The sequence below is a fragment of the Triticum urartu genome, chromosome 7A, assembly GCF_056163025.1.
Source record: "Triticum urartu cultivar PI428250 chromosome 7A, HENAU_Tu73, whole genome shotgun sequence".
In the NCBI taxonomy this organism is placed as follows: Eukaryota; Viridiplantae; Streptophyta; class Magnoliopsida; order Poales; family Poaceae; genus Triticum; species Triticum urartu.
Genome location: NC_141879.1, coordinates 628,635,742 through 628,649,887, shown reverse-complemented (window position 1 = coordinate 628,649,887; position 14,146 = coordinate 628,635,742). Strand labels below are relative to the sequence as shown.

Genomic DNA, 14,146 nt, shown 5'->3' with positions numbered 1-14,146 from the left:
CGGGGACTGCCATAGTCACACCCGGCTCGGGAACTTCGGAACTCGGCCTGGGGGCTACTGCAGCCGGCCCGGGGACTGCATCGACACAACAGGCGGTCGCTGACTCCAACTCTTCACCACCCAGCCCACCCGCCCTGGTCACAGTAGCAGTTTTGACAGTAGAAGAAGTCGCAGCTCCATCATGGGCCCAGCCCATCCTCAACTTCTTAGTAAACAGAGAGTTGCCAACTGACGAGATCTCGGCAAGACAAGTCCAACGCCGAGCCAGAGCATACACAATAGTAAACCGAGAGCTTGTTAGGCGCACCATCACTGGAGTCTTCCAGTGCTACGTCGAGCCAGAGAAGGGCATAGCAATCCTCAAGGACATCCACCAAGGTGAATGCGGCCACCACGCGGCCTCAAGATCACTCGTCGCCAAAGCTTTCTGCCATGGATTCTTTTGGCCGACTGCTTTGGATGACGCCAAGGAACTAGTCAAACACTGCAAAGGGTGCCAAGTTTTTAGTTCCAAGCAACACCTGCCGGCTTCTGCACTCAAGACCATCCCCCTCACCTGGCCTTTTGCCGTCTGGGGGCTGGACATGGTGGGCCCATTCAAGACGGCACGCGGCGGCATGACACATCTGCTCGTCGCTGTGAACAAATTTACCAAGTGGATTGAAACAAAGCCAATCAAGAAGCTGAATGGGCCGACTGCCGTGACATTCATCGCAGATATCACAACCCGGTACGGCGTACCGCACAGCATCATCATCGATAATGGCACAAATTTTGCAAAGGGACCACTGGCACGTTTCTGCGCAACACAAGGCATCCGGCTGGACCTAGCGTCCGTTGCCCACCCGCAGTCAAACGGCCAGGTCGAGCGAGCAAACGGCCTCATCCTCTCCGGCATCAAGCCCCGCCTGGTCGTGCCACTGGAGCGTTCGGTCGGCTGTTGGCTCGACGAGCTGCCGGCCGTCCTCTGGAGTTTGCGCACTACCCCAAACAAGTCGACCGGCTTCACCCCTTTCTTCCTTGTATATGGTGCCGAGGCTGTCATCCCAACTGACATCGACTTCGACTCACCTCGGGTCACCATGTACACGGAGGCGGAGGCCAAGGAAGCACGAGAAGACGGCGTCGACCTGCTGGAAGAAGGCCGGCTATTAGCCCTCAGCCGGTCCGCCATCTATCAGCAGGGTCTGCGCCGCTACCACAGCCGGAAGGTCAAGCCAAGATCGTTCCAAGAGGGCGATCTTGTGCTGCGGCTGATCCAGCGAACAGCCGGCCAGCACAAGCTCTCGGCCCCTTGGGAGGGCCGCTTTGTCATCAGTAGAGCTTTAGGCAACGACTCCTACTACCTAATCGACGCGCAGAAGCCGAAGGCACGAAAGAGAGATGATTCGGCAAGGAGTCGGAACGACCATGGAACGCCAATCTCCTCCAAAGATTTTACAGTTAAAAAGCAGTATGTACCACGGTACCTTTTGTACTAAGTATGAGACAAAGGGTCCCCCGAGGAGCACTCGGGGACTATCCTCTTTTATCTATGAATGATGAGTATCATGCCTATGATTATGTTACTACATTTGCTTTTTCGTCCGGCACCGGGTTCGACCAGTCGGCCCGGGGACTCGCCGCCTCGAGTTATATCTAAAGTTCTGCCTATAGTCAGACAAGTAGTGTGCCGGCACCCAAGCCCCCTCTTGTCAAAAGTCGCAGCTCGAAGAATCGACTGTCCGACTGGCAAGAGCCAAGGGCAGGAACGGCTAAGGACTAACGAACTTATATAACGCGAGCCGGCCTCCCGCCCCGCCAACCGGCTACCAGAGAAGCCGGCTGGCCGGCTTCCCGTTTACCTTGCTACAATCTAAGAAAGCTCGAGTACTTGTCTTCCCAAATCGACCAAGTCCTTCTCCAGCCACAGACTACAGAGCAACTGTCTGGCTGGGAAGGCGGTGGCCAAGGGAAGGCGGCAAAGGAAAAAGCCAAAAGGATGAAAAGCAAACATGAACGGAAGCCAAACACATGCATAATTATATTTACACAAAGACCTTCAAAAGGCCAACATTCAACATAGTTGGAATACACCCCCAGTGGGTGGAACTGCGCAAATTTAATAAAAGTTGTTCAAAAGAGTAACAAGCAGGAAAGCAAGGACGGCGGATCAGGCCAAGGGAACGACGGGCGAGTTGGGAAGGTTGGTGGAGACGACAGTGCCGGCTGGAGGAGTGACCGACTGGAGAATCTCGGCATGATCATCACCTCTTGCAGGCGGCGTGCTTGCACGCGCCTCATTGCTGGAGGCACGATCAGGCTGAGGCGGGCTGGTCGCTTCGTTGTCTGGCACAACGTCTTCACCATCCTCTCCCTCCTCCTCTTCGCCCCCATCGCTGGAAGCAATCTCCTCCGCCGAGTCCTCACCTTCTGTCGGGTTCAGCCCGAACCACTCCTCCGGCTGAGCGACGCCGGCGTCATCCACCTCAGGGGCAAAGGCGCTGGTGTCGGTGTACTCGGCGATCGCCGAGGCGCGCTGGATGATAGCCGGCCGCACTGCCTCCAGCTCCTCGTCGGCCTCCTGCCGCCAGGTGCTCAGCTGGTCCAAGTTTAGCCCAGGATACCAAGCTCGGACGAATTCCAGTGCCCGCCCAGCGCCGGACCGGGCCGCTGACGCCTTCCAAACCTCGAAGCGGCCGACTGCGACCTCCAGCCAGTCGATAGTCCAACTTGGGGTGCGGGGAACTGCCTCGCTGGGCCAGAGGGCGGCCAGCACTTGCGCCCCGGCACGCTGAAGACGGCGGAGCATGCGGTGGGCCGGCTGTAGGCGGGCTTGAAGCGCCAGAAGCTGCTCCTCAAGTGACCGGCCGACACCCAGTGCAATCTCGGCCCCTGCCTGCCGTCGCGCGTCGCGGTAGGCCTCGATGGCTTGGGTAGCGGCAACAGAGTAACCGGGAAAGTAATCTGCACAAAGAGAAAGCAGTAGCACAAAATCAAAAGACGAACCAGATGGTAGGAGGCAGGCAAAGAAACAAAGAAGAAGAAGGCCTACCGTCGATTAAGTCTTCCACCCGGCTATAGCCTTGACTCATCGCCTGCCTTGCCTCGGCCCAGTTTGCCGCCTCGGTTTCATATTCGGCTTTGAGGGCAGCCTCGCTGTCCTGCGCCACAATCAGGACCGCCTTGTGACTCTCCTCCTGGTCAGCCAGTTTCTTGGCCAGGCGATCGCGCTCCTGAGCCAGGGCGGCGCACTCGGCCTCCTTGGCGCGAAGGGCGGACTGGGCTCCGCTTAGCTGGTCCCTCAAGTCAGCATTGGCCCCTGCAGATATGAAGAAAGAAGTCGTCAGGAAAAGATCCGACCCGACAACTCAGCAGTCGGCCCAAATCTCGGGGACTACACCCAGTGGGTGCGCTGATATGCCCCCACTTGAGTTAAAAGATGAAGCACTTACTCCGGCTCTCGGTCAGGTCAGCGGCCTTCTGGTCCAACTCCTGGACCAGGGAGTTGAAAGCAGCTGCACGGAGGTTGTGGTACTCCTGCAGACAAGACAAGAGATGCGAGTAAGAACAAGACGGCAATCAAAGTCTACTAAGAAGTTCCAAGCCGCCTGCTCAGCAGCCGACTCGGAACTCGGGGACTACACCCAGTGGGTGCGCTGACGCGCACCCACGGAAGAAATCAGGAGCAATCAACGAAAAGCGGGAGGACTCACCCGAATAACTGTTCGAGTCGTGAGAAACTCTTGAGTATACTGCTTCAGCGCGGCGGCCTGGGCCTGAAGCCGGCTCCGGACGTCCTGCGCCGCCACGTTCAGCGCGGTCGTCCCACCGCCCGGCGTCCACCCGGACGAGCTGCCGCCGACCGCCTCCGGGTCCTGGGCCGACAGGCTGGCGCCCGCAGCTTTTTGCGACTCTGGCGCTAAAGTCGCCTTCCCCGCGCGCCGAGGAGACGGTGACAGGACCACAAGGTCCGCCCCCACAGTCGGCTCACCTTCGGTCGGCTGCGCGGGCGGTGCGTCGGGCCGGCCACCTTGGCCCTTTCTAGTCGGCGGCGTCGGTTCCGTCTCCTTCTCCATCGCCGGCCGGCCACGGCCGGCCTCCTCCATCGGGGGCACTGCGATGTCGGGAGCCGCGGCGCGAAGGGGGATGACGAGCTGCGGAGGTTGGTTCTGCAGGGCCTCCGCCTCCCTCTCCGCGGCCACGGCCTTCGCCTGGGCCTTGGCAGCCGCGTCGGCTCGCACCCCCGCCGACTTCTCCTCCGCCTCCCGAGCCGCCCTCCGCTCCTCTGCCTCCCGCTCCTCCCGCGCCTCCCGCGCATTTCGCTCCGTCGCCTCTAGGAGATCGGCACGGGGATCCACACGTCGGGAGCTTGAAGACCCTCCTATGGCTCCGATATGGAGGCGGAAGGGACCCGTCCGAGGGAAAGTGGGGCCCTGTTTGATAAGTCAAGAAGAAGGCTTAGAAGAATATCAACCAAAGAAGAAAAAGAAAGGCGTAAGAAAAATGACACTTACGCTGAAACCGCCTGCGGCTGCTTCACCACATTGCGGAAGAGGTCCGCCTTCGCGGCCGCTTCGTCCCGCTTGGTCGCCTCCGCGGTACTCTTCGGCTTCTTTGGCCGACTGCCGAAGTGGATCAACGCGGCCTGGCGTTTCTGCGCCACCATAAGCAGCCGGCGCGGTAGATGGGCCCGCGCCTTGATGATCGGGCGCCGGTCGGCGGCGCGGAATAACTTCGGCCTCATCGTCATCCGGCCAGTCCTCGAAGGCGGCCCCGAGCCCAGGGCCGCCTGCCTCGCTGCCTTCCCCTACGACGTCGTCTTCCATGGCGGCCGCCCCCAGGTCCGGGTCGTCAACGTCGTCCACCGCGCGGTCGGGGAGGAACTGACGTTCCACCCCCGCAGCCCCGGTTGCCGGTGGAAGCATGGGGTTCTGCCGAAAACAAGCCGACTCGTCAGGAGTCGGCCATCGCGAACCCGGCAACAGGGAAAGAAGAAAAGGAGAGAAACTTATCATAGGCGGAGGATTGGCGCGAGAGTACGGCTCCTTGCCGTACTGCCACTCCTCGGTGAGCTTGCAGTTGGAAATATAGTTCACCATGTAAGACACCTCGGTGTGAGGCATCTCCTTGGTGCTTAGCCGGCACGGGTCGAAGCGGCCGCTCATCTGGCAGATCATGTGAGGTCGGCCCTGGAGTGGAAGCACCCGGCGCTCCACGAAGACGACCACCAGGTCGGCCCTGGTCAGGCCCTCTGACTGGATCGTCACCCGAAGCCGTGCAACGGAGGCGGCCCCACCCTGAGACAGCGACCTGGCCTGGTAGGACCATGAGGGCTGCCTCCCAGCCGGCGGGCTGGCTACGTAAGCCGGCAGATTGACGAAGTCGCCTTGCGGAGTGACATTCTTCACGTAGAAGTAAGATTTCTGCCAGAGCTTCACCGACTGTATCAGCGGGATGGGCGGAAAAGGATTGTTGTCGCTCGTCCTCCGCATGACAATGAAGGCGCTGGATGGGGCGGGCACGCCCGCGATGACAGTGCCAAGCTTGCACTGGAAGAATCCCCCCAGAGTTAGAGGGTGGGGAGGACGCCAAGAAAGCCCTTGCATAGGGTGACGAAGGCCGACAGCAGCATCACCGCGTTTGGAGTGAGGTGATGCAGCTGGAGATGATAAAACTCGAGGAAGGAGCGGAAGAACCCGCTCGCCGGCAGGCCGAAGCCACGCAAGCAGTGCGAGCGGAAGATTACACGCTCGTCCTCCTCCGGTGCCGGCGAGATCTCCCTCTCCGGCGCGAGACGGACCCGCACGTAGTTAGCGCCTGGCAGCCGCCGCGTCCGGCGGAGGAAGTCGACATGGTCGTCATGGACGTTGGAGCCATCCCAGGAGCTCGACAGCGCCATGGGGACGGCGCGGCGATGAGAAAGGCGCGGCGGCGGGGAGCGCGCGACCCTGTTGCGGCTGAGCAACGGCGAGCCAAGAAGATTGGCGGGAAAACCGAGCGGCGGCGGGTAGCTGTGGTGACGGAGAGGAAGAAGAAGAAGGAGGAAGGGGCGGAGTGAGGGCGAGCATGCGAGTGTCTGCTGCTCCCCTCCTCGCCCTACTTATAGCCTCGTGCGGCGAAGCCGAGGAGGCAAGGTGTGGGGGACGTGGGATTAGCTGCGCCCGCTCCCCCACGCCCCATGATTATTGCGCCTTCACGGCGTGCGGTAACCGCCGCTGGGAGGCGCGCGGTCCATCCTGGCCGCAGAAGATCCGTGCGTGGGTCAAGGACCGGTGGTCACTACTAGGGAAAAGCCTACCAGCAGCGAGGGTTTTGGTCCTCTCAGTAGCGCGGGCACCGGCGCTACTAATAAGGCGCTACAGCTAACATATAGCAGTAGCGCCGGTTGTCCCACGCTACTGCTATACATGAATAGCTGTAGCGCTCTTTGGGAAAGGGTGCTACTAATATTATCTACAGCGCTGTTTGCTGGGACGCGCTACTAACAATGCGGCGCTACTGCTAAATTTCCCCCCTCGCCACTACTAGTTTATTTATTAGTTTTTTTCCTGCATATTTGTTTTGTATTTGAATAGGCTTTATACAATAATCTTTAGCATATCATACACATACAAATGTAATCATAGCATATACATACAATTAGTCTCATCAAATCATGTCATCATCATAATCATCATCCAACACAAAGTGGTCTCTCGTCATCATCTCGAAAATAGCGATACAAGTCTCGAATGATATGCAAATACATCGTCATCCATCTAAACAATGATATACGCAAGAAGAGCTATCACTTTGAGAACATGAGTTTGTATCCCTCTTTCGCATTAGCCTGAACCTCTAAACTAACTACTGCCTGTCGCTCGGAAACCGGAAGGGCCTGACACTCCAGCCACTTGTCGTATATATACTCCTGGCATAGCACTTCTTCGCCATCTATGATCTATGCACCTGCATCATCACATGAGTCGATGATATGCAACATATATAGTTGAGCAACAGAAAGAGACAGACTTGGCAAAAATAAAAACAACATATCATAAGCATAAATAACAAAGTTCATCCTACCCCAAAATGCCCTAACTAGAGTGATTTTTGCTAGTCGAGGAGGAGGACGGTTTAATTACATCACAAATAAAGTTTCACTGTGCATAACTCAAAGTTTTGTCATACAGAAAGTATGGACTAAACGGACACATTGTCATATATCGACAATCACTCCAACATGTCGTTCCATCCATCCAAGTCAGGGAGATAGTCCCCGAGCCTAGTGAAAGGCTTCAGGTCGAGACGCTGAGAGGCTATCCATGTTCGGACGTCTTCCCGCGACATTTGTCCTTCTCCGTAGAACATCCCTGTTTTTCCGACGACCTCCTTCATGATGATTTGGGCAAGTTCGCGCTGGATGTTATAGAACTCAGCTCGAAGTCGATGATTCTCGATATCTCCTATGTCCTTTGCCCATTGCAGAATATGGGCATCACCGGATCTAGGTGACATGCGAAGGTTCTGGTGATCCCGTCTGTACTCCAGCATGTGGTGTAGGACATAGAATCCATCATTAAGAGAATCGTTCGGTTGCTGGATGCAGCAGAAGTCGGTCTTATGGCCGAAGGCGACCCTGCTGCCCCTTCTCTTCTTGTCCCTGACCTCTCCACCCCTTGCTTGGCAGTAAAACATAGCACTGTCGAGAACATCCTTGATGTGGGTGTAATCCTTTTTGTGAATGTTCTTCGACGGTTCCAAGTAAAGAGCGTGGGAGAATCGGGGTAGAGGATGATGAGGACGGCGCGCCCGCCGCTGCGCAAAATAAGTCCTCAAATTAATTAGCCTCCACCATGCAAATGAATGATTGAAATCGAAGCAAGGATAGCAGCGCGGATGACTTACACGGGATGATAAGGCACGAGAATCGCCTCCTTGTCCTTATTGGCGAGCATGAAATTGACGATGTAATCCCTCGCGTATTCACGGTGATTTGCACAGGCTCCCAACAAGCCCTCGTGCATGTAGTACGGGTCAGCGACACAGATATGAGATATCTGCTCAACCCCGATGATGTAGTTCATGTGCAAGGCATAAAGGCGGACAAATGTAAAATCCAGCTTCTTCACGTGAAACATGTCGAATATGTAATTGAATCGGAGGAAGAACTTATCCGCGGGGAAGCTGTCGACGTACGACATTTTCCGCGGAACATTAACCACGTAGAGTGGGTATCCTGGATCTTTCGAGGCGATGAGGTCTTTCTCTACCCGCAGCACATCATCATGAAGTCTCTTTAGATCGCCAAATCTGGCCCGTAGCGCTGTTGCAGGTAGGATTGGTGGGGATATGCCATTTATCCGCACCGGGGATATCTATACGGTCCTGAAGCCGAGGCTGCTGAGGCGGCTGGATCATAGAAACAACTTTTTTGCCTTTCCTCGATCTCTTCCTAAACTTCTTTACACCGGAAGGTCATCCATAATATGTTGAGACGGCAATTCAGGCACCGACTCATGACGCTCAAACCCTGAGGAGGCGCCAGTATAGTCATACTGTTCAGCAGCGCCATCGTCGTCCTCATCCTCATCCATGGCGACGTCATCAGCGACTAATGGAGCCTCCTCCTTACCCCGTCCGCTATCACCCAACCCGACACCCGACGATAATTGGGTAGGTGGGGTGTTGATGTTCATACCTTGCTGAGGCTGTGTGCTCGTGGGTGTGCTCCCGGCCGCTTCCAGACGAAGCAGACTCTTTGGCCACAACAAGACCCACCCAGCATTGCAAAAATCACCAAGCCGCCGCGGTGTCTCGTCGTCATCCCCCAGTAGTACTGGAGGAGGCAAATTCTCATGGCCCGGTTTGACACTGGCCACGGAAACCTTGAAGACGTTCGGGGGGATCGGCCGGCTGTGGAACAATGGTTCCTTCGGCTCCATTATCGTCGCCTTCCCCACGTCCACCTTCTGGTCGCCGATGGTGTACAATATGGTGCACGGGGTTTCGTCGGCCTGCAAAGAAAAGTCTGCGATGTGAGACATCCGAAAGGCAACGAAAACGGGAGATTATACATTTATATTGAAGGGGGCCGGTGTGACAGATACCGTGAGGGCGTCGAGCTCAGCCAAAGACGAAGCACCGCCTAGCACGTCCGGTGCGGGAGCCGGTGCGGGAGCAGGTGCAGCTGCAGGTGCTGGTGCAACGCTAGTCGAGCTGCTCCCCGCCAAGAAGTCAGCAAGGGGAAAGTCCGCTGCATCTTTTTTTGGATTTTTCCTGGTCCAATTGAAAACGGCCGAAACCAAGGTAGTAGAAATATCTAAAGCCACCTGTTTTGTGGCAGCTACCCCTGTTGCGACTGTCTCAGTTGATTTCTTCTTAACCGCAATCTCAACCCTCTTGTCGATGTTTTCTTCATTTAACCTCCGTCTTTCCTTCTCTCCTCCGTGGTCTCACGGTAGTACTTCTTCCACGTGGAGCCGTCTCTGACACCGTGCACACGTCCATACGACGGTCGAGTATCCACCGGTTGTTGTTTCAATATGTTCAATGCCCGGTTGAATGGAGTGTCCCACTTGGGCCTCGCCAATGCCTCAGACGGCGAGTCACTTTCGGCCGCAATCCTGTTCTGCTCTCTCTGCAAAAGGCACAACGATCGTTTACAAATATAACTAACGTGTGCAGTCGAATTGATCAGAAACTAAAATTACCAGCAGTCTCATGAACTCCGTAATGACCGGTGTTGTCTCATAAACCTTTTTCACTGGGTCCCAACGGTGCTGGGCCCTGAGGACGTCACGCTCCCGCGGGACGGTGAACTCCACCAAGGGGTCTGGGATGCCCAGACTCGCGGCTTCCGCGTCCTCCTTGGCCCATTTGGACCTCTTTCCGCCGTAACCACGGCTTCCGAGGTGGTGGCTCCCAATGTTCCTCTCTTGAAGCCCCTTCATGTACTTAGACTTTTTTTTGGCATCTTCGGCCTCGCAAGCCTCCTTGAATATTTGAAACTGCTCTTCCGTGATTTTCGGATTATCCTTTACAATCTCGGAGTAGGGTTCCTTCTTGTCGATGATCCTTGCTTTCACACGATTTTTCCAGGCGGACAACGCGTCGCTAAACTTGGTCATGGCGTGTTTGTTTATCTTCTTCATTGCCGGGTCCTCATCTGGATCTTTATAATCCTTCTCATTCCGGCCCAGGAACAAGAATATCTGGTGAAACTTCTTTAGGAGGGAGCTCCTCATATTTTCTATCTTCTGTAGTTTCTCATCGTTGATGGTGGCGGTTGTCCGTATGATACAGCCTATTTGATTGCCGTAGCATCGACGCGCTTCCTCAGGCGTCGTTGGCTCAAAATTGCCGTCGTCCACCTCCGTGACCACCACTCTAGCAGTCCTGAGTTTGTTAGGAACCCGTCGCCTCTTTGCTTTCGCTTCTACACCGGCTCCGCTCCCCCAGGCAGCGCCGGTCTCAGTCTGAGCGCCGGTCTCAGTCTCAGCACCGGTCTGCGTGTCGGTCTCAGTCCCCGATGCCACCGGTGGGCCCAGCAATAACATCGGTTGATCATCGGTAAGGCTAAAAAATTCGTCTGCCGCCCGGTAGGCGTCGTCGCAATCACTAGAGCCCTATCCTTCATCGTTGCTAGCCATGTTTCCTATGATTAAATCTACTCAATTAATTCTAGACCTAATAAAATGAATAATGACATAAAAAGGCCTATTGTTTTGCAGGAATGTTGACTCCTTCCTGGTGCGGCAAATCACGGGCACTCGATATGTCCTAGTTTGTAGCACAAGTCATGCCGAAATTCACGGAAAATTTTGGCATGAGCTTTGCTAAAAAGTGGACAAATCGAGAACCTGAAATTTGCCGGAAAAGAAATGAATCAACATTCTGGCAAAACATAGGCCACTAAGCATTATTCCCTGCAAACAGTGTCCAAATATACACGAGCAACCACATGTGCAAACAGTGTAGAAGAAAATTCATTTAACTACTAATAGAACAAAATTCAGTTAACTTTAGTGCTCTATAATGATGAAAATAAAACAAATTCAGTTAACTACTAATTTCATTCATTTAGGTTATTCATTTAACATCACCTAATTAACCTACTGTACCAATACTACTAGCAGCACTACTAACCTAATTAACCAAGCAAAACTCTAGTGCCCTAACTGAAAAACATCTAATTAACATCTAATTTTTTCTCTAAAATACAGAGAGAGATGAGTGAGGGGGAGGGGTGGGGGACTTACAGAGAGGGGAGAGACGGTGGCGGGGAGATGCTCGGTGACGGAGGCAGGGGCGGAGAGGGCGGGCTCGGGCACGGGCAAGGGCGGTCCTGGGCGGGCTCGGGCGGCGGTGAGGTGGAGGGCGCCGATGGTGACGTGGAGGGCGGCCTTGGGCGGCGGCTGTGAGGCTGAGGGCGGCCTCAGGCAGCGGCAGTGAGGCTGAGGGCGGCCTCGGGCGGCGGCGGTGAGGCTGAGGGCGGCCTCGGGCGGCGGCGGTGAGGAGATGGCGGCGAGGGCGAGGGACGATTTGGGGAAGAATTGGTGGCCAGGGGGCGGGGTGGGGGGAAAACGCTGTTTAAGTGAAACGTAACGGTAGCACGTTTCCGGAAATGCGCTATAGCTAAGTTAGCTATAGCGCATTTACTGAAACCCGCTACTGCTATTCCTTTCTCCTTTTTTCCCTTTTTTATTTTATTTTTTTTACATTTTTTTTCCCTTTCTCCTTTTTCTATTTCTTTCATTTTCATTTACTTTTCTACTTGTTTTTCACTTTATTTTATTTCCGTTAGCAGCAGCGCTTTACACGTAAGCGCGCTGCAGCTAAGGAGATTAGCAGTAGCGCTGGGCCATTATACGCGCTACTGCTAGGTTGGGCTAGCCATGTGCGCCCAGTTCGAACGTAGCAGCAGCGCTTTTCGCTAGTACGCGCTACTGCTAAAGTCATAGCAGTAGCGCGGTTTATTCACGCGCGCTGCTACTAAGTAGCAGCAGCGCTTGATTTTATATAGCGCTACTGGTAAAATTATGTGTATAGGCTTTTCCCTAGTAGTGGGTGGCGGGCCCCGGACTGCGGCGGCGTCCCGTCGCGCGCGTGGGCTGGCAGGCCCTTCCTGCTGTAGGGTGCCACGTGGCGCGCAGGTGACGAGCGGTCCGCTCGCAGCCTGACTCGCGCGCCGCCTGGTTCCCGCCTAGGGCTGCAAGAAAAGCTCGAGGCTCGTGAGCCGCTTGAGATCGACTCGTATTTTGACTCGACTCGAGATCGACTCGAAAAGAAATGAGCTGAGTATGAACACTTTATGTAGCTCGATAGAGAAACGAGTTAATCTTGAGCCAACACTGGCTCGCTTGATTTTAGCTCGATAGCTCAATGTCATATAATTATATTAAATAATCTTGATGTATATTTAAAGAAAATAGTGTAATTTATTGCCATATATGCTGTGTCCAAGTTTTCTCATTTTTACCTAGTAGGAAACATGGAGGCCTATTAAGCAGGAGAAATTTAGCCTCAATATGGTGTGTGGCCAGTCATGTGCCAAATATCCTATTATTCTCAGCCAAAGTTTAAGAGCAGTTGCACCTTTATTTTTTATCTTTCTAGATCATTGATCCCTATTTGTCAAGTGCTAGTCTTTAGTTGAGAGAGAATAAGTCAAATTTTATAGTGGTTTTCTATGTTGTGTTGTTGGCTATAATGTTTGAAAAATTGCCTCAGATTATTCATAAAATCATCTGATTATTTAGCTCGAAACTAGCTCGAGATCGATACAAGCTGAGCACGAGCCACTTTCTACGGCTCGACCTTGATCTTCACTCGGTTTGAGCTCGCTCGAATTTTAGTATAATTTGAGTTGAGCCTAGTCCAACTCGCTCGAACTCGACTCGTTTGCAGCCCTATTCCCGCCTTCAAGCTTCGAAACCTCCAGAAGACGGCGCACCTAATCAAAGCCGGCTCCTAGTTTCCGGCTCCTCAAGATAGGAAGCAGATTGAGCTTCTCGTCTTTTTTCTGCCTCGGAGCTCAACCAGCTTCGGGAACTACTGTCGGAGTAAATGACCATGGGTAGCCTAGCCGGCTCCCCCTGGCTCTTCAGAAAAATTATAGGCCGATCGAGCCTTCAAGCATCCAAGACGTGGGACCGCCTTCCCCCAGCTGGCTACCTCTCAGGCCGGCTGCACGAAGGCGGCCCAGCCCTAAAATCCTCGTGAAGAAAACCACGAGAGGGCCGGCTCCAAAAAGCCGGCCACGAGAAGGCCGACTCCAAGAAGCCGGCCCCCCAGCAGGCGGCCAAGATCGTGCCCTCAGAGTCTGCACCCACATAACTGCGATGAGACGGGGCGTGGCTACAGTGAAGCTGCCACCCCCAAATCCCGGGACACGCATCACCACAGTGCACCGTACGGGGCGGCCATCACCCGTCCGGCGCGGCACTCTTGCCATGTTGGCCATGTACGACCCGTGGGTGGCGGGCCCCCTCAGTCAGGGAGACGCCTAAAGGCGGCCAGGCCTCCCCCAGTCGGCCTGGGGTATGGCCGACTCCCAATAGCCAGCTAGTCCACTCCCTCGAAGGAGGCGCCTCATTAAGGAGATAAGACGAGGTAAGGCTACAATGATAAGCCACCCAGCGGCAGCACTGTAGCCATGCTTACCACGACAAAGCCCTCGTCACGAAAGGCGAGGCAACAGTAACCAGCCTCCGACAAGACCCCTGAGTGGTGGGACCGGCCTGTCGACCAGAAGGTCGGCAGTCGGCGGGGTCCACCAGTCGGCGGGCCCCATCGGTCGACGGAGAAGCCGACGAGCATAGACACAGACGGCTAGGGCCCACGCCCAGCCGGATTACCATTGTATCCCTGGGGGTTAGGCCTATATAAACCCCCCAGGGCACCCATGCTGGCGAGATCCCCTTTCAATAGTTTTAGACACCAGATCGAGAGGAGAAGCGGGCTAGCCTTGCCCTTCTTCATCCTTTCACCGAACAGCTCAAGGAGCCTCTTGTAGCTACTTGTCGATCTAGTGACCATGCGGAGACCCCGCAGAGCAGCAGTAGGGGTGTTATCTCCACGGAGAGCCCTGAAGCTGGGTAAGATCCGCCAGCGTGCATGTCTTCGCCTTATCCCGTTTCCAGGCACCGGCGATGTTTTATTGGCTCCCACAATGATAAGGCAC

General features: G+C 55.0%; 1 protein-coding gene across 1 annotated transcript; it reads right to left on the bottom strand.

Annotated features, from left to right (window-relative positions):
• Window positions 1–2,152: 2,152 nt before the first annotated feature.
• Window positions 2,153–4,088, bottom strand: LOC147960786 (uncharacterized). The gene is made up of 4 exons (XM_087533550.1): window positions 3,696–4,088; window positions 3,435–3,519; window positions 3,035–3,301; window positions 2,153–2,946 (listed from the first exon to the last, which is right to left on the bottom strand). The coding sequence occupies exons 1-4, from the start codon at window positions 4,086–4,088 to the stop codon at window positions 2,153–2,155; spliced, it is 1,539 nt and encodes a 512-aa protein (XP_087389676.1).
• Between the last annotated feature and the right edge of the window lie 10,058 nt (window positions 4,089–14,146).

What these genes read in the sequence shown, in the direction of transcription:
- LOC147960786 (XM_087533550.1), bottom strand. Translation starts at nt 4,088, where the DNA reads ATGGAGGAGGCCGGCCGTGGCCGGCCGGCGATGGAGAAGGAGACGGAA. An exon ending in CGACTCGAACAGTTATTCGG is followed by an intron (nt 3,520 to 3,695) that starts GTGAGTCCTCCC and finishes TCTTGTCTGCAG; the next exon opens with GAGTACCACAACCTCCGTGC. An exon ending in GGTGGAAGACTTAATCGACG is followed by an intron (nt 2,947 to 3,034) that starts GTAGGCCTTCTT and finishes CTCTTTGTGCAG; the next exon opens with ATTACTTTCCCGGTTACTCT.